This window comes from Manacus vitellinus, unplaced genomic scaffold (assembly GCF_001715985.3).
Source record: "Manacus vitellinus isolate BGI_N305 unplaced genomic scaffold, ASM171598v3 scaffold_51_pilon, whole genome shotgun sequence".
In the NCBI taxonomy this organism is placed as follows: Eukaryota; Metazoa; Chordata; class Aves; order Passeriformes; family Pipridae; genus Manacus; species Manacus vitellinus.
This window is the reverse complement of record NW_021940620.1, coordinates 5,452,708-5,472,660: the sequence shown is the minus strand read 5'-3', so window position 1 is coordinate 5,472,660 and position 19,953 is coordinate 5,452,708. Positions and strand designations below refer to the sequence as shown.

Genomic DNA, 19,953 nt, shown 5'->3' with positions numbered 1-19,953 from the left:
TCTCCCAAGTGAGGAGGGAATGGCAAACAGGCAGGTTTATTGCAACACAGTGTAGAGGAGGTTGAGCTCTCGATCTTCCTGCTAGCTTTTGTTAGAAGCGGTGTCATTAGTGTTGTTAAAATGAAGGGCAGACACCATTGCTAACAGGACAAGAGGTCTTTTACTTGAGCCAAAAACTCAAGTTAAAAACTCTGAAAAGCTCTTATCAGATCTCGTGCAGTATATTTGCCCAAGCAGATTCCGTGATCATCCTAGAGCTCACTTGGAGCTCAGTGTAGTGGGGTTTATAAAGGTGTATTTAGAAGTACAATTTATTTATGAGCACTTTTATCCCATGTTGGCATCCCTTGCATGAAGTTCAGCTGAACTTGCAGGACTCCCCATGCCAAGCCTTGCCAGGGCACTGGCTGGCAGCGATCCGAGAACAGCCCTGAGCAATGTGGTGTGGACACACCACCACTATTAGCTGAATTACTGTAGGTGTCCAAGCCCGGTCTGTTGTCTCCCACGGTTCATGCAGGAAGGCAGCTGAACCTCCCTGAGGTCTTGTAGGCTGCGGCTGCAATTGCTGGGAGACAAGACCACCTCCTGTTCTTTCCCACAGGGGAGCTGACCACATCTGCACCCCTGGACCGCGAACAGAAACCCACGTACCACCTCGTTGCGAAAGCCACTGACGGCGGGGGCCGTTCCTGCCAGGCAGATGTAACGCTAATCGTGGAGGACACAAATGACAATGCACCGAGATTCTTCCCCAGTCACTGCGCCGTGGCCGTTTTCGATAACACCACAACAAAGACACCCATCGCCGTGGTTGCTGCCAGGGACCTCGATGAAGGTGAGTCACAATGGGATTTACTTGTTAGTAGAGTTCATCTTTCATCCCGAATAGTAACCTTTGAAACCTAGGGAAGGGCTACAGCAATGGGCACAGATGATTGAATCTTGGCCGAAGATGTGCCCGGATCTCGTTGCTGACATGTCCTTGACTAGCAGGCTGGCATCAGCATTTTTGTGGCCCTGTCTGAAGTGCAGTATCTGTAGAAACATGCAAAGACAGACTTTAAGAACATGCTCAGTAGCTAACTGTGATGCACAGCAAAAAATGTGACACAGTTTATCTGGGATCCAAATAGGATAGAAACTTTATCAAAGATGGAGACTGAGAATGAGCATAATAAGGAAAAAAGGAGTTTTAGATCTGGATGGGGTAGATAATACGGATGGAGAGGTCCTTCAGAGGACACAAAGATTCTCAGAAACATAGGTAAGGCTCCTAGGAAAGGAGCTTTCAATAAACCTCTCCAGCAGAGACTGCATTTGTGGTGACAGAGAAGCAGGATCATATTTATCTTCTTTGGAAGCAGATATGAAGGAAAATAAAAATGGGAAGCACCAGTTAATACAGAGGTGATACTGAAGGATAATGGTGAGAGTGACTGGATGTCTGAACCTGCAGATGGACGGGGGCACACTTGGTGTATGATTTTCATACAGCCTCCATTTTCCCTGGGAATTGAAGGTCATTAAGTACACACAGTCCTAATGGATTATAAATAAATAAAACCAGCAGCATTCCTACCCATGAATTAACGCTGCCTGTCCCTTACCCTTGCAGGTCTCAACGCTGAGGTGGTCTATTCTCTCTCTGACTCTGCCAATGGACACTTTTCAATTGAGGAAACCACAGGGGTGATCCGCCTGGAAAAGCCTCTGAAGGATTCTCAGCACTCAGCATTTGAGCTGACTGTCTGTGCTACTGACCGGGGCTCCCCACAGCCCCTCTCTGCTCTTGGCACTGTCACTGTCTCTGTTGTGGATCTAAATGAGTACCTGCCTGTTTTCCTGGCCCCTGAATATGTGGCCATGGTAAAAGAAGACGTGGCTGTGGGTACGGAGGTCCTCAACTTGTCAGCCTTGACAAGGGACAATGCAGAAAACACAGAGATCAAGTATGAAATTGTGAATGGCAACGACCACGGGAAATTTCAGCTCAACTCAAACACAGGTAAAATGACCTTCTGCCCAAGCAGGTCCAGGTTGAGCCAACACCAAAGGCTGTCATTGTCTTTTCTGTTTCTCCATTTGGCTTCCCCTTTTGCTCCCAGCCAGCACAAGGGTAGGGACTACAGTCTTCTTTTCTGCTTTAAATTTTGGCAGCCAAGTCACTTAAGGACTGATCCAAATCTTACTGAAATTAATGGAAAAATTCCTGTTATATGTCTGGGTCCTGAGGCAGGTCCATGTGAATGAGGGATACATGGAGAAATTTTTCTACTTCAAAAGGCAGGAGAAAGCGGTTTCATTTAAAAAGTCTCTCCACTCTGAACCCATGAGGAACCTGCAGCCCAGGGTAACAGGCAGCTTTATTAGGTAGCACTCAATGAACATGGATATTACTACTCTTAGCCATGAGCAGGTGTTGAGCCAGGTTTACCAGCCAAATAAAGCACTGCTCTGTTTGCACAGTGATCTGATAAGGGCTGTTCTCAGAAGGCCAATGTCAACTCCCTGAAACAAGCCCTTGGATGCCTCATCAGTGGCCTGCCCTTGGCTGTAATATCCTCATCCGTGGTGCCATCCTCAGCTTCTCTGTCCCCAAGACTCTTGCTAATTTTTCCCCACCAATCTTCTTACTAGTTTTCTACGTCTTAAAAGACACAGAACAGTGTCATTTCCAGGGAATAAATTTGTGATAGTTTCAGTGCAGAACCCAGGCACACTCTGCTACCCTTGGTCTTTTTTTTTCTGCTTTTACTTTATGTCTTCAGTCCATATGTTCAGTATGTTTCTCACTCATTTTTTTTTGAGATTAATTAACAGCCTCCTCATTTCTGTATTGCACCTCTAACCTCACTTACAAAGCAGAGCATCTTGCTGCACACCTTTACTTCCTGTACAACTCTGCATTTACATCTCGCACCTTTACATCCTGCCTATGACACAGTTCAGTGTCAGTTCACAGTGATGTTCTACTACTGCTTTGGTCACAGCTTTCAGGAGCACTGTTGACTCTCATCCTGTCTTGTCCCAGATCTCCAGCCAAGATTCCTGGACACCTTCCAGAAGTTTATTTCACCTCTTCAAACATTTGATACCAGAATGAGGCAGGTTATCTCAGAATCTGTTCAGCTGTAGCTCATTTTATGGGATGCCGTGTCCTTCAGTATCCCGATTTAACCAGAGAAGGTCAAAGCTAGGTCAACAACACCTTTTCAGCTGGAAGTTTGGCAGCTGCCTTGGTGTATTTGCAGTATTCCAAGAAACCTCACGTGCCATTAATTCAGAGTGTCATCTGTCCTTTCCTATCCATCCAACAATGCAGGTGCCTTATACATAAACGGGAGCCTGGACTTTGAAGCGAGTCACGAGTATTACCTGTCCATTGAGGGCACAAGGAAGGGCTCAGCCTCCCTCAGCGATGTGACCATGGTGGTGATCAACATAACTGACATCAATGACCATGCACCAGAGTTCATCCAAGACCCTTACCTCACTGATATCCGGGAGGACGCTGCAGTTGGAGAAGTCATCCTCACGGTATGGTTACAAACCAGGCCAGCTGTCTTTGCCTGTTCTTTTCTTGGGCTATGCATTATTATTTTCTCCTCTTTGGCACTTTACTTTTCCTTGGACACAGCCACCTCAGTGGGTTTGTGACATTCTACATCTAAGACCAAAGCATGACTTTTAAAAGGATGATTGCCAGAATTCCTGACACTCCACAGATGTGGAGAACACTTATAAGACATCTTTAAGTGAAAGCTAAGGAGGGGCTCAGGAGCCTTGAGAACCTCCCAAAAGAGCTAAAATGCCTGAAGAAGAAGGCGAATACCCTATTCTGGGCAGAATACCAGAGCCCAGGGTAAGTCCTTGTGGAGTTCCCTGTTTAGCCTGTTACCATCACAGGGGTGGTCAAGTGAGGAAAGGGACAAGGAGAAAGCCATTGCTGTAGATGAATTTTGTCTTGAAAAAACTGTTGGATGACTTTTATTTAAATCACCTTCCTTCCCCTCCTCATTTGAGGCAAGCTCAAACCAATACCCTTAAATGACAACAAGGTCCTGCACAAGCTCCTCTATGGAACAGCCTTTTTGGCCCAGGGGTCCTAGCTGGGTTTTTTTTCTCTCCAAACAGGTGTCAGCTGATGACTTGGATGGAGCAATGAACAATCAGATCACATATTCCATCGTGGAAGGGAACCCACTGGGACACTTTGCCATTCAGCCCAGAAGTGGACAGATCAGCATTGCCAAGCATCTGGACAGGGAGGAGGTGAGTTTGAGACACTGAGAACAGGAAGGCTGAAACAGATGTGCCCCAGAAAACTGAGGGAGCACAATATGCTCAGCTACCTCCTGTTTTCTGAATTATTTACTCATAATACTGTTAGTAGAAGACAAGTCTTTCATTCACTCATTTTCTAGACTCATATATACTGCAGTAGGAAGGCTGAGCTTTAGGAAAGGCAATATAGAATCGCAGAATGGTTTGGGTTGGAAGGGACCTTAAAGATCATCTAGTTCCAACTCCCCTGCCACTGGCAGGGACACCTTCCACAACTCTGAGTTTTTGTCTGCTCCATTGGTATTTCAAGTTGTCTGGGTGAGAGTCAGCCCCAAACTGGAAACAAACACAGTTGACTTCTGCTTCCCTGCATCAGAGAATTATGGAAAACAGGTGTGGGGAGGAGATGGAAAGGTCACCTAGACAGTCTCTCATTCATAAAATAGCAGCAGCTTAAACCATTATTGACAGGTATTTGCCTAGCTTAGTCTCATCCATATTTGGCAAGCTGTTTCTCTTCTCTGCAACTGTTGTGAGGCTGATTTTGTTTAGGAGTGAGCTTTGAGCAAAGTGTATGGATGGAGAGCCTTAGCCAAGGGCAGAGCTGTTGTTATGGTGCAGTACATGGCCCCAGGCATTTCAACAAGCTGCAGCGGGGTAAAACTTCAGTGTGAAAAAGCCACCATTCTGCCATTTCTCAAAGTAATCCTGCACTACAAATCCTCCAGATCCCCAGTTATTCCTTGACAGTTCGAGCCATGGACAACGGCCACCCGCCTCAGTTCAGTGACGTCCCTGTGCATGTCCATGTGTCTGATGTCAATGACAACCCTCCTCGGTTCTTCCAGCTCAACTACAGTGTGGTGGTGCAGGTAAGCCAGGACACAGTCTGTTCTCATGGTGTTAAGAAACTCATGCATGAGCTGCTGCTGGAGCAGAGGGGCAGGATGGTGGTGAAGCTTCTTTGTGTGTTCTGGAGAGATGCACAGGGCAGGTGGGATTTGTTCCCCTCTTCCTGACCCAGCAGCTCCTGGGGCACTGTAGGTTCCCCCGAGCCATTTCTCTTTGCTTATCTTTTTCCAAAAGCATATTTCCCCATTTCAGGAGAATGCTCCCGTGGGTACAAGCGTCCTGGAGCTGATTATGAGCGACAGGGACTCCCCAGAAAATGGACCGCCGTACTCATTCCAGATCACCCAGGGCAACGATGGGAAGGCCTTTGATGTCACCCAGAATGGTCTGCTGGTGACAGCATCTGTCCTGAACAGAAGAATGAAAGAACAGTACCTACTGCAAGTCCAGGTAGAGCCTGTGTTACTGTCCTGGTATCTGAATTCCCCAGCAAATAGCAACAATATGTGATTAGGATGGCCCAGCTGAATGAAAACATCTCTGGCTTTGAAGAAATCCAATCCAGACACAAATTGTGCAGCTTGGAGCCAACTCCAGAGCTTATTTCTCCACACAGTCTGCCCACAAGAAGCAGGGGGCCAGCTTCTGTGTTGATAAAATCAGATAATATGATCACAAAAAACACTCTGTCAGCAGTTTCCTTAGACAGATGCTTTTCCCATAATCATTCTAGTGAATTCCAATTTAAAGCAAGACCTGGATCTGGTCCTACAAGCTTTCTCTAATTATCCTTGTCATTTAAGAAGTGGTTTAAGTTCCTCTTCAAAAAGGATTTCTATTGTTGCAGAATGAATTAATTATTTTTCAATGTTATCAGTAAGAATAGTCCATTACAAACAAAAGGATAATAAGATGTAAAGTACATACTTCTTCAGTAATGGCAGTTGTTCTAAAAGCTAGGTACTATTATATTACAAACCTCAACCTCTAACTGCTTAGCATTTGGGAGAAATTTATCCTATAATCTGATTATTCGCATTTTTCTGTTTTGAGGTTCCTCGACTCATGCTAGACAGAGGTGGGACACGGGCTTAGGCAGTCTGGAAGGGGAGCAAATGTGTTGATGTGCGTAACTGCTTTATATCTCTGTACACTCAGTTACACATGGAACCCCAAAGATTGGCAGTGGAGCAAAACATGATTAACCCTCAGGAGTTCAGAGCCCTGCTCAGGTGTGCCTCAGATGCTGATGGGCACACGTGGGAGTGAGCGTGACCCCACCACTAGCAGAAGGCCTTGGTCAGTCTCCATGCTGGAAGGCGTGCTGCCATTTCCCTGGGGCCGTCTCCAGGCACAGGTCCAACACTGCTGCCAGTTTTCCCCATCCCTTCTTCATTCCTAGCCCGCCGCCTGTCAGATTCCACCCATTTCTACCTTTGCTCGTCAGCCCGTCCAGTCAGGTGAGGTGTCAGTCAGTCAGCACGTGGCCATAACAGATCCTTCTGTTTTCCTTGCCAGGTCTCCGACAGTGGTATCCCTCCCCTGTCCTCATCTGCATTTATAAACATCCAAGTGACTGAGCAGAGCCAATATGCCCCCTCAGCCCTTCCCCTGGAAATATTCATCACCACCAACGAGGAAGCCTTCAGAGGGGGCGTTCTGGGCAAGATCCACGCCACGGACCGAGACCCCCATGATACGCTGCTGTACACTTTGGTGGCAGAAGTGCCCAAGGAAGGGCTCTTCTCTGTCGGGGCTGCAGATGGGAAGATCATTGCTGGGGACAAGCTTCCCCACGGCCACTACCTTCTGAACGTGACAGTCAGCGATGGGACATTCACAGCCACCACCAGCGTCAACGTCCACGTGTGGTGCTTCACGCAGGAGGCCTTGGACAAGGCAGTGGTGCTGCACTTCCGACACCTCTCCCCTGAGGAGTTTGTGGGGGACCACTGGCGCAACTTGCAGAGATTTTTGGGGAACATCCTTGTCACCCGGCGCCAAAACATCCACATGGCCAGCTTACAGCCCGCAGCTGCCTCTGATGGAGTGGACCTGCTCTTGGCTGTCGGGGAGCCACACGGCTCCCTGTACGAGCCCCGGGTCCTGGCCAATAAGCTCACTGTGTCAGCAGGGGAGATGGACCAGCTCGTCGGTCTCCGGATGAAGAAGGCGATTCATGTGCCGTGTCATGGGTCAGACTGTGCCCACCGTGTGTGCAAGGAGACCATTCAGCTGGATCCAGGCATGATGTCTACTTACAGCACCGCCCGACTCAGCGTCCTCACCCCCCGCCACAGCCTAGAGCAGATCTGTTCTTGCAACGGTGAGCAATCTTTCCCAGCAGTGTCTTACCCTGTAAACCTGGCCATACTGTGTTTTCCTTCAGTACACTATAAAGCACCTGGATTTCTCATGGAATTAGGCTGCCCAGTGACCCAAACTGCCTGAAATTTCGAACCTAAAACTAGATTCTTAGAGCTTGAAAGTTTCACACAGTCTATTTTTTTTAAATTAATCTCCTGTAGCATTTAATAGCAGCAACATCTGTCTCTCTCACTGGGAAAAGTCACTCATACCTAGCAGGTAATGAAGCTCAGTGATCAGAATATCGATCCCTGAGCTCCTGTGTTGATCCTAAACCCAGCAAAGCACAGACTAACTGATAAATTAAAGACAAATAAAGCATATTTTTTATACTCTAGACTACTTCAAGAAATAAATGGAGGTATCAGGGATAGATGTTAACATTGCTTGGGCAGGAATGGACGCCACAGAATTAATATAAAGACTTACTGAGGATGTGGAAATTTTAAGGGTGTTGTAGACCCTGCTTAGGGCACCTTGAAGGTTCTATAGGACAGAAATGTCAGCCAGGCTGACATTTCAGGGTTGCTTCACAACTGAGTACATAGAAGAAATACTGGGAGTTCCCAAGGAGACCTGTGGGAGATGCAGTGCAGTGGTGAATGGACTGCCATGGGTGAGGCTGTTCCTGGACAGTTATGGCATCCAGGGAGGAAAAGAGGCAAGGTTTGATCCAGTCCATAGCCTCAAAGAGCGACAAAGACGAGATCTTTCTCTTGTTCTCCTTTCAGGAACAGCTGTGAGGTTTGGGGGGCACAGCTACATTTGGTACCAGCACTCGCAGGTCGGCTCCTGGCACATGCACTTCCGCCTGAAGACCCACCAGCGTCACGCGGTCGTGTTCTCTGCCAACGGGACAGACCACGCCACTCTGGAGGTGTGTATTGCAATGGCAGGGGTTTCTTTCCAGAGTTAAGAAAACCTTCCTCTGTCAAGGAAGGGAATCACAGAAAGAAAATGCAATAATATGTACCCTTAGTCATTCATCTGACTGAGTGTAAGACTTGGGAAGACCGAGTGAGAGACAAGCACAGTTTGGCAATTGCTGCACCCTCAGCTAGTGAATAATTTTTCACATCTGTGAAAGCATGTGCTAGTCTCTGGTGTGAAATCAGCAGACAGCCATAGCAGATCTACATTCTTTCCTTACAGCTTGCTTCTCATTCCTCTCTTATATCACACCTCTCAGGAGGTGTGAGTTACCAGGTGGAGTTGTCCTCAGACCAATCTGTTTCCATTGTAGCAAAGGGCAAGCTTCCTCCCAAACCTCAAATTAAAGGTCCTTTACAGCAATGGACAAAAGAGAAAAAAAACAGGAGTCCCAAATTATGTTTTTCACACACACACACCTCTTTTCAACCACTTTCTTCAAATGATTTCACTATTTAAGACACCTGCAGAGCCAGGAACATTTCAGTCTGATCACTCTCCTCCCTTTCACTGAATGCTGAACCTCCTCAGCATTCAAAGATCGTCTCCCTCTTCCACTCTGGCAACAGAAGGAAAGCAGCAGATGACTAAAGAGTAGGGGTTTTGTGTATACCTCATCAATTAAATTCAGACTAATTGGAGAATAAGATCACAGGACATACTTAGCAGCTTACAGAGATTTGTCCTTGAGACTAATCACATGGAGACCTACACACTGTAACCTACCTGGAAGTGTTCATCCTGTCCTTGAATTCCCTCATCCCTTCTCATGGTTTCACAACCCCATCTTCCTATTGTGAAACACTTTTCATTCCACTGTTATAAAAGACCCACACAGACAGGGAGCTGCATAGCAGCCAACGCCCAGAGACCTGCCTGTTGCACATACTCTAAGCTCCTGCTGCCACAGCCATCACTCCTGCTCTCCTCTCCTGCAGAGAAACATCATCCATATGTCCTGTACCCATCTCTGAGAATGACTTTAAGATGCACTGTAAAGGGCTGATGAGAAAAACTTCTCAAGAAAAGTCTCTAGCTTTCTACCCCCTCTCTGGGAAGGAGAGTCACTAAGTAGTTCAGCAGAAGGAGTCCAGCACTCCGGATGGTGCTGAGACAGGATGAGATGGCAGAAAACTTTACTGAGCCAGGCCTAACACAGGGAGTCAAGTGAAAAAAGACTTGTTATTGACAGAGTTCAGTGTGCCTGTGATCTTCTATACCCAGATCTCTCCACAAGCTTTTCAATAGGAAAGCCTCCACCATAAAGGTGACTGTGACTCCTTTCTTCCCTGATTTGCTCTATTAACAATATCTTAGGGGTAAAAACTTTTCTAAACCATCTGGCCTGATAAAAATGAAGGAATCCCTTGAGATTTTAAGCTTCATAAACTGCAGTACTCCAGATGTGAGCCCAAGCCTTGAAAGAACCATAAGCACTGGTTTGTAGATTTGGTGAAGAGGATGAGTTCTCCTAAGGGCATCCATACCATCGCCCTTCCAGTCACTAAGCTCTCCTGATGTTCAGAAATAGGTTGCAGCAAGAGGATGGCAAACCAGGCAAGCTGGGAAAGGTTTGGCAGCCTGTCACTTCTTGCTTCAGGGAACTGAGTTCTCAGCTGTCTCCCAGCCCCAGAAATTGATAAGGCAAATCTGCAGACCCATCTGAAATGAAATCATGTTCCTCCAGATAAAGTGAAGTGACAAAGTTCTCTGGTGAGCTTGCCAATTGTGCAAAGAGATTTACACACACGTTGCCCTGAGGCCCTTCCATGGCATGTGCCAGCTTATTCTTCTTCTTCCTTCCTTCGTTCAGCAGTTGCTTCTCCTCCCACTGGGACTTATTTATACTGTGGTCTTCTCTAAGAGTTAACTGTTGTGCTGTTCTGCTTTTGTCCCCTCCAGAGTAGCCCCATCATATTTTATGCAGGTTCCTCTAGAGCCAGTGTAGCCCATAATCAGTCCTCCTCTTCTGGTCCCTTCCAAGAATCACCTCTCCTCGCTGTCTCTAGTGCCCCCCATGGAGGTCTCTCTTGCCTATGATGAATTGCTTAATGTTACATAGCAAGCTTCTGCAGGTTTTCCATGAGCATTTCATTCCATCCCATCTCTTCTCTCCTTCTCCATAGACTTTTGGCTTCTGTGAGACAGAGGTTTTATCAACAAAGCACTGGGGAGAAAAGGTTTATTTCTGTCTTCACCATAGAACAACACAGCTAACCTTTTATTTCTCCTTCCTCCATGAGTTTTAAAGATGAGCCTTGAGCCACAAATAGGTATTTTTAATGTCCCAGTGTAATGCAGAAGACACTAGTTCACTTTTAAAAGTGGTTCACTTTTAGCAGCTCAATATCTTGTCTCCCTCCCATCTACTGGAGATCAAGGAATGGATGGCAGCACCTATCAGCAGCTTTGGCCTGGCTTTCCAGCATGCTGGTTAGGAGACAAGTGCAACAGTCATTCCTTTCTCTGCCTCCCAACTCCTCCTTGCCTCCTCCAGGGAAAGCTGCTTGTGCTCCTCCTTGACGAGGTGCTTTCAGTACCCTCTCCCATGCCAAAGGGGCAATTGCTCCAGCACCTTCTCCACCACTCATGAGACAGTGAGAACAGAACAAAAACCACGTGGTCCCTCTGCAACTGGTGATGGAGTTATGGACAGTCTGAATACCAGGGCTCTGATTAGACTCAGGAAGGTGGGAGAAGGAGTGAGCAGATGCAGCAGTCTAATCACATGGCTCTGCTCTCTGTTAAGTGGAAAGATGAGCTTCCCTCCCTGCACACTGGTCAAAGGCTCCAGGGAAGGACCACAGGTGAAATTGTGCCAGAGATGAAGGTGTTTTGCAAAGTAGAGGAGGTTGAAACCCTCCATAAACAGCAGCCACCTGTATGACAGCTAACCATGACTTCTGGGATGTGTTTTACAGATGGTTAACGGGGTGCCTCACCTTGGGTACAGCTGCCGGGGGAACTCCACCGGGAACCTCTCCTCCTCCCGCTTTGTGAGCGACGGCGAGTGGCACTCGGTCTTCCTGGAGGTGAAGAACATGTCCGTCCGCCTGCTCATCGATGGCCTGGGAAACGCCTCTCTCCAGCTGCCAGGGACCTGTAGTGTCTCCCAGGGCAGACGAGACCTGATTTTTGGGGGCCTGCGGCAGTCACTGCATTCCCAGAGAGTCACACGGGGGTTCAGGGGCTGCCTGGATGTGGTTGCCATCAACGGCAGAGAAGTGGTTCTCCTGCCTGGGAAAGGGCAGTCAAAAGAAATCATGGAGCAGGTGGGGATAAAGCAGTGTTGCTCCCCCACTGGTGCCTGCAGCAGCAACCCATGCCTCAACAACGGGATGTGCTCCGAAACTCACGGAGGAGGTATGTGAACATCCCACGCAGAGCATAGGAGAGCAATAAGCAGGGAGGGGAGGGAAAGATGGAGGGGCTACTCCAGGGGAGAACCAGAGGTGCTCTGTCCCAGGGGACCTCAAGTGATACCTGACTCAGTGCAGCAGCAGCAGCAGCTGCAGGGTATGAGATCATCATCCTGGCTCTCACCAGTGGACCTTGGCCCGCAGGGCAGGAAGGTGTTTCTAAGGAGTGTGCATGACATAGGAGAGCATAGTGGTGCCAAAAACTCAAATGCAAATAGAAATTCCACCCACCCCTCTGCATCCTCTTTGCTTAAGGAGCTGTTAACAAGGCTGGGATCAGGCAAGATGGGATCACACAATGATTGTATCTGGGCAGAAACAAGCCAAGATCTTGGTCTCTTCCCACTGCAGTGAGTGACTCCCCAGGGCTATGCAAAGGGATATGGGAAAACCGTAAGCTGTAATCCAGAAGTCCCAGGCTAAAATGGGCTGCAGACACTCAACAGAGGTTTGATGCAGGCCCTGCCCTAGTCAGTCTCACCACTGCCCTGTTCCTCACATCAGAGGGGCTCCTCACAGCAAGCTGTATCACAGGGACAGGGTTTGTTGGAACTGCTCCCAGGAATGTCCACCTTTGTGTCACTGCCCTGCACCATATTCTAGGTTCCAGCACAGCAGGGCTGCACCCTGCAACACCCTGTCTGTTGAGAGAGGTACTGCCTGCCCCTTGGCCCTTCCAGGGGGCAGAGGGGTGCTTCCCAGGCTGCTGTGTGGGGCAGAAGCTCCTCCTGCAGCTCTGTGCTCTTTGGGACCGTTTCCAAAGCCCACACCCTGCCCAGCGAGCAAGTGAGGACAGAGGAGGCAGCACAGCTTCTCCTGCCCTGCCCGCAGCCTCTGGGAACAAGATTCCCAGCCCTGTCGACTCAGCAGCTGCCTGGTTCAGGTGAACTTGTTTGACACCAGGTGTATCTGTACTGAACAGTTAGTCTGGCTGGCACTCACACCTCAGCCTTGAGACCCTTTGCACAGAAAACCTCTCTGGCTGGGCTGCAAGAGGCTCAAAGCCTACAAGGGGAAAATGCATCTCTACCTCAAGGCATCCCCTGCTTTTGTTGCAGAGACAATACAGCAGGAGGGGGAGGAGGAAAATCACTCCCTCACTAATAAACTGGTGATCATCCTGTGCCCTTCCCATGGTTTCCTTCCAAGGTGATCAACCTCTCCTGCAAATGGCCCAACTGCCCAGGAAGGAGCCTCTGGGACATGGCCCCAGGCAGGACATTGCTGCAGGGAAGGGGTTGCTCAAGAGACATTTATTTTGTGAGGTTATCCTGGATGCTTGGCTGAGCCCTGGAGACCAGAGCAGGCAGCACTGAGTTTATGCAGAGCCCTGCCCAGGGATCTCAGGCGTGGGATTACATGCACAGGCACAGGCACGCCTGTGCGAGCGAGCCCAGGGAAGCCACGTGGCCGCGTGAGAACACATCTGTGCAGAGAAGGGTCCAAGCCAGACCAGCCACCACACCAACCACAGCGCTCAGGACCACAGGGTGCAAACACATGTGAGCCAGAACATGTGTGTTTGGGCACACGCAGCCCTATGGGCAACGTCCAGCACCTGCTACACGAGTGCCAGCACGTCCTTGTTGTACAGCCACTAACGCGCATGTGGAAACAGGTTTGTTCACCCCGTGCTCTAAAGCAGGGTTGTTTAGCTTGTGGATGAGTAGCAAAGACTTTTCAAGTGTGCTACAAAGTGGAAACTCTGAATTTCCCGCATGGCACCACCAGCCAAGCAACTGGCAAGAGCTCAGCACAGCCAGGGACATTCCCATGCTAAGGGCTACGCTAAACAGCAGCCAAAAACACAAACAGCAGCAGCCCCCTCTGAGTCCTTACTGTGCCTGGTTTCTCTCTGCCTCCAAACAGACATCTCCTGTAGGCAAGAGAAACCTGACATGTTGAGACAGGCACTTCATACCGCGAGAACTCGCAGGACCAAAGACTCCTGAGAACAATAAATTAGAGAGGATTGCATTTAAGAGAGTCAGAAACTGTGAATCAGCCAGCCAGGCTCCCCTTCCTTTATCCTGAATTTGTCCCTCAGCTTCTCCATCCAGTAATGCCGTGCCCTGACTGCATCCCTAGCAGGAGAGATCTGTGTCAGGATGGGCTTGACTCATCGTTCAAACAGCTCCTTAGTGCCTCTGCATTGCCCCAGAGCCTCTGGCAACCACACCAGGTCCTGTAATGTACCCACCAGCCACATATGGCTTGGGTGCCCCACAGCACTGCTGCAGCAGTGAGTACCTGTGTTTAGGTAGCTCTGTTGAGCCCTCTGTGGGTGCCACCGGTCACTGCTTCTCCCTGTTCTTACCAGTTCTTCCATACAGATATGTTCGCTCTCGCCCTCTCCAGGTTACACCTGCATCTGCCCTGGGCTGTTCTCTGGTGAGCGCTGCGAGCTTGGGGACAGTCCCTGCGAGTCCAAGCCCTGCCTGCACGGCGGGACCTGCACCCTCTCTGCCACCGGCTACTCCTGCCACTGCCCTGACTGGTCCCTGGGTGAGAGGTAAGGGCCCCCCAAAGGGGGGCTTTGGGATGGGTGACATCCCATGGTAGTCTCTACCAGCGAGCAGTGGACATTTCTGGAGCTCACCAGACTCGCTGGGACTAATTGCAAACTGCAGGTACCCAAGCGTTGCAGCAGGGAGGTGTCTGAGGGCAGAGCTGAGCAGACCAGGACACAGATAGCTCTGCCATCGTGTGGCCGTTGCTCCTCTGTGCCCGTCTCCTCTGAGCAGGAGGGAAAACAGAAAAATCTCTCCTCACAGATGCTTTGATGGCTGCAGGTGCTGTGGGGCAGATTCAAAGCATGTCCTTGCTGGCCCAGTTCATCCTTCTGCCTTAGCCCTTGAGCCAGGATGAACACTGGTCCTGTGGATCAAGGCAAAGGCAGAAATTATCTGTTCAACTCTTGGAATACAAGCCTGTAGCTGAGCATTAGGTGGCAGTGTAATATCTGAAATCAGCAGGTGTCCAGGTGGAGGCTGTGGGTGCATGATGCACACACCAGCTCACACATCCTAAAACACTGACTACAACAAGAGAAGCCCAGACCTCGTGGAGTTTGTTCAGTAACGAGAAAAAAAGAAAAGGAAGGAAAGCCAGTAAAGCATTGCATATTCCCTCTAGCATAGGGAGATCATTGCTGTTGGAAGGAAAGGTCCTGGTACTGTCGGGAAACATTTAGGTTGTGTGGGGTGGAGCAAGACAGAGAATCAGAAATTCCACCCCAGTTCTGCAGGTGCTTCATAAAATGTCAAAAAGCCTCTGCAACAAGGATGCCCATTCACCGCTTCTTAGGGTAGTTGTTCTTCAAATGTTTACTGCAACCTGCAGGCATCTACAAACCATCCTGAGACCCCACAGAGCCTGGAGGGCGTAGTGAACTTCATAAGAGGTTAACACACCTCAGACTGACCCTGGGCTCCCTAATTTTACAGAATGGAAGCACCTTTCTATGCTTTGTTACCCCTAGAACTCCAAACTCTCCTCTGAGGCAGGAAGGCTCCCGTTTTAATTTGCTGCATTCAACTGAAAAGTAGGACCATCCTGTTAAACACAGTCTCCCGAAAAGCGTAATTTTAAACTCGAGGATCACAGTCCTCTGCCAGGAGAAGAAAGGGAGGGAGAGCAGATCGGGGTGGACCATCCTTGGCTGGTCTAAGTCAGAGCCCTGAACAGGGTAAGGCAGTTCTAGCTGCATCCCCAGGCTGATGGTGGTTGTCTCCATCCTTTCCTCCCCGCAGGTGCGAGAAGCTGGCCGAGGAGTGCCAAGACAACCCATGCCGCAACTCCGGGCGCTGCGTGAGCAGCCAGGGCTCTGTCCACTGCATCTGCCCCTCTGATTACCAAGGGGACTACTGCACCCAGCCCATCATCACCCCCGCCATCGTGCCCACGCAGTGGGCGGTGGGCCCCGAGGAGATCGCGGAGATCGTGGCGGGTGTGGTGGGGGCGGCCATCCTGGTCGTGGCCTTCGTGCTCATCCGCAAGCGCTACCGGCACCGCGCCAAGGCCCACAAGCCCGTGGCCCGGGAGGACCCCGACCTGCTCTCCAAGAGCGAGTTCTCCAAGAGCGTGGGCGTGGGCACCCAGGCCGTGCCACCCATCGAGCTCAACATCCTGAGCGACGCAGCGCACAACAACCTGGACCGGGCCACGCCGGAGCAGCGCAAACCCACCGGCACCCCCGAATTCGTCACCTTCAACTCTGCCAACGCCCCCAAGCACCGGGGCACCATCGTGTGCAGTGTGGCTCCCAACCTGCCCCCCGCTGCACCCCCCTCCAACTCCGACAACGAGTCCTTCATCAAGTGCACCTGGGCCAGGGAGGAGATGGGTCAGTAGCCGCAGCTTTTTCTTGCTCTTACATGTCTCTCTTCCCCTTGTGAAGTGGGTCTGAGGTTTGAAAACATGAGGGGCAAATGGCATTGGCTAAAGCCAAGCAAAGCATGGGCAAACATTTCCCCAGCCCTGCTATAGGGCTTTTATTGGCTCTTTCCTCTCTGCTCCCCAGTATATCCCAGTTTTCTGCTTTAACCTGATCAGTCTCAAACACAATCAACAGGGAAATCATTAATTCATAGCCTGGATTCCCACATACTCTGGATCAAAAGATCCTGTAAAAGAGAAAAATGAAAGAAAAAAATTGAGATCCTAAAAGTTAGTGTGAATTTTAGTGGAGACGTTTGTATCAGTGCTCCTAGGAAGAGGGACACCTTGCATGGCTCCAGACACCAGTTACTCCATGCAAGAGTTCATCACCAAAGCACAGTCTTAGAATTCACAAGAATAACTACAGGGAAAGGAAGAGATCCAGTGGATTGCTGGCTCTGCTCCAATCCCTTTATCATGCAAGCTTCTTGCATCCAGATGGTGTGATGAAGTGTGTCTTTTGGGTGCTATGGTAGTGGATCTCTGCAGGCTGGTGGGGACACTGCCTCAGCACAGCCAAGGCTGCTCTTGGGTCCCCTCAATTCCCAAAGCAGCAACTAGAGCTCCCATGTCCCCACAACTCCTCTCTTCCCCAATCTGCCACATCTCCCACAGGCTCAGAGCCCACAGAAGGAATTAGCAGAAGGGTGAGAAAGAGGCAACAACCGCTTGAGCTGCAGCTAACACGACTCTCTTTTATTTCAGTCTACCCAGCAGAAACAACCTACTGGCCACCCCGGTACCTGTCGTCAGATGTCCAGGAATATTCCCACTATGAGATCATTCAAGGCCCCCCTGCGTCCTCCTCCCACCCTCCTCTCCCCCTCCGCCCCCTCCCCCAGCAGACACGGGGAGCCGCACCGGCGTCTCGCCTGTACGGGGGCTTTCCCTTCCCGCTGGGACCAGCAGCCAACAAGCCGGACGCGCGCCATCCCGCCGCCGCTACTAGCAACCAGAACCTGGAGACTGTCCTGCCACTCGGCTCCGTGGACATGCGGAGCCTTCCCAGTGCCAGAACGAGTACACGGCCATCAGCTACTACCCAGCCCAGCTGGTGCAGGGCGAGGGTGTCCCGTACCAGCCCGACCCGGGCTACAAGCGGGTGAGCATGCGGCTGAGCGTGGCCCAGCCCTCCTATGCAGACTGCGAGGTGGGCCACCAGCCCAGCATCCGAGCCCAGCCCCTGCCACCCCCCAACTACGAGGGCTCTGACATGGTGGAGAGTGACTACGGGAGCTGTGAGGAGGGGATGTTTTAACAGGGGCTCGCTCTTGAGATGGGAAGAGAAGCACATCTCCACGCAGAACAGTGTGCAGGGGGCTGGCACGTGCTGCTGAAGGGAGGCTCCTGTGTGTCCCCCACAGCTTGCACCATCTCCCCCTGCTTGGCTGGTTTGTAATTTGGCTGGATCTTTCCCCTCACTGCCCTCCATGGTGCTCTTGCTGCAAATGGAGGGGAAATGCTCCAGCCACTGCTGGGACACGGAGGATGCTCCTGGGATGCCAGTGACTAACCTGCCTCCTTACCAAGGGGACTTCCTCTGACATCATGTAGGGCCACAGCATGCCACCTCCTCCCTCCCCAGGCTCCCTGGCCACAGGGAGGATGAGGAGCAGAGCAAGTACTGTGGATATGGCAGCAGTCGTGGTGGAGAAGGTATGAAAGGACTAGTGATGCACAGCCTGGCAGTGCCCCACGTGGGGTAGCAGAGGCCCCCTGTCCCCAGCTCTGGCTTCAAGGGCTTGCATCAAGCCAACAGTTTGCCCAGTGGAATGGATCAGCTGGTGCAAACCCTCTTCCATGTCTGCTCCCTGATACTGGGAGAGAGATGAGGAAATGCAGCTGGTCCCTTCAGCACATCCCTCAGTTGGCCAAGAGAAGTCCAAGAAAAAAAAAAAGAAAAAGAAAAAAAGAGTCCATTTCCGTGGAAAACCAAGCAACAAGGTTTGTCACACCAGGAACCACCCACAGACTCAAACCAGTCTGCCCAGTCGGGCTGTGCTCACACAGCTGAGGGAGCCCCTGCCCCGAGGGCTGTGTGCACAGCTGTGTCCCTGTGGCTGTCACGGTCCCACACTGAACACAGCAGGACATGGTCCTGCCCCCGAGCTGGGGCTCCCTGCTGCATCCCAGAAAGACTGGCCAGCACCACCTGGGGACAGGGCACCGAGGCCACTGAGCGTGGGTTTGCCTGTTTGTCCTTGTGCTTGGAAATGTATCATTTCTTCGTGAGAGGTTTTCTTTGGTTGGTTGTTTGATGTAACTTTTTTTGTTGTCGAATTTTTGGAAAGTATTAAAAGAGTTTGGATTTTTGTACTATTATGATTTTATTTGACATCTCAGGGATTCCCTTGTAAATAGGACATCCCTGCCTAGCTGCAGCCAAGGGCAGCCCAGGGAATAACAGCTTATTTTGGACACCAAAAGCTTTCAGAGAAGTACCAAGACAGCAAGTATCCCAAGCCCAGGACTCACACCCGTCCCCAAAACACCCCAGGCACACAACACCCTACCTGTTGGTTCCAGGGGAGCTCATCACATGAAGAGGCTGAGAAGGCACCAGCAGGATCACCCTTCTCCTGCCTGAACTGCTGGCTGCAGAACAACCATCCCCTGGCATGGCCACACCTCCCACCACAGCTGGGGTTAATCTCAAATTAAGTCAGGGGTGGGAGCACTTGGCTGCACTTGTGCAGGTCTCCAGCTCAGCTTTCCTCTGCCAAGGTGGGCTTGTGAGCTTTGCAGTTCCCTGGGGCTGTTTTAACAAAACTCTAAATGCAAACAAGTCCCCACAGCAGGCTCACCCCCATGTGCTGATGGAATGTTTTGGAAGAGAAGGTCCCAGCACATGGGGGGGGGCAAAGGCAACTGAGATAAGTGACACCTGGGAAGGAGCAGCCTCAGCAAAGCCATTTCATGGTATAGAAACAGCCTTGTAGCACACAGCCCTAAGGAAGGATGGCTGTAGATCCAACCACGGTTATTCTCCATAGTCAAGCCCCCCAACCACCAGGAGCTGCCTGTGCTCAGCTGCCCCTCCTGCCCTGGGGTTCAGGTGACTTTGGACCCACACTTCTCATAAGTCTGCAAAAGCCTTCAACTTTAAACATTTTTTTCCAGAGCTTCAAAAGACGAACCTTTTAAAGCACTGATTTTTCCAGCAGCCCTCTAATGACACACTGCAACGGCATGAATTATTCAGCAGCGTGAGGATAAGCCGAGCTGCGGCGATGCTGGCACAGCGCCCCTCTCCCAGCGTGGGCTGGCTTTTGCTCCTTTGATCTCTTGGGCGGATCAGCAGCAGCTCAGTATCCCCCACTGGCACATGCCAGGCTCTTTTTTCAGCTGCAGCCCCACTTTTGGCATAAATCAGGCTGCTAGGTCGCAGGACACAGCTGAGAAAACAAGGCACAGCTTTGTGGGGCAGAGAAGAGCCCAGCCCTGAAAGCCCATATAGGCTCTGCCCACAACCTACTTGCACAAATGAGGTCAGAAGAAAAATCACAATTTTCTGAGCAGCAAAGCTGAAACATTTCTATTTGAAACCCTCAGGAGAAGTCGTGTGTGCTGCTGTGGGGGTGGGCACAGCACAGGGTGTGATCCTGGCTGGGCTCCTCATGCCCTGCTCTCACATGGATGCCTTTTGGAAGAGAAACCC

At 50.4% G+C, this 19,953-nt stretch overlaps 1 protein-coding gene across 1 annotated transcript in view; it reads left to right on the top strand.

Annotated features, from left to right (window-relative positions):
- FAT2 (FAT atypical cadherin 2) overlaps positions 1 to 18,176 on the top strand; it is a 55,436-nt gene extending 37,260 nt beyond the window's left edge. Inside the window, 13 exon segments of the mRNA XM_018081078.3 lie at positions 605 to 838; positions 1,619 to 2,008; positions 3,326 to 3,540; positions 4,138 to 4,275; positions 5,016 to 5,159; positions 5,392 to 5,589; positions 6,658 to 7,465; positions 8,238 to 8,383; positions 11,358 to 11,799; positions 14,214 to 14,367; positions 15,608 to 16,200; positions 17,001 to 17,296; positions 17,299 to 18,176. Coding sequence (XP_017936567.3) covers positions 605 to 838; positions 1,619 to 2,008; positions 3,326 to 3,540; positions 4,138 to 4,275; positions 5,016 to 5,159; positions 5,392 to 5,589; positions 6,658 to 7,465; positions 8,238 to 8,383; positions 11,358 to 11,799; positions 14,214 to 14,367; positions 15,608 to 16,200; positions 17,001 to 17,296; positions 17,299 to 17,553 — 4,013 coding nt within the window. The 3' untranslated portion in view covers positions 17,554 to 18,176.
- Positions 18,177 to 19,953: the final 1,777 nt, after the last annotated feature.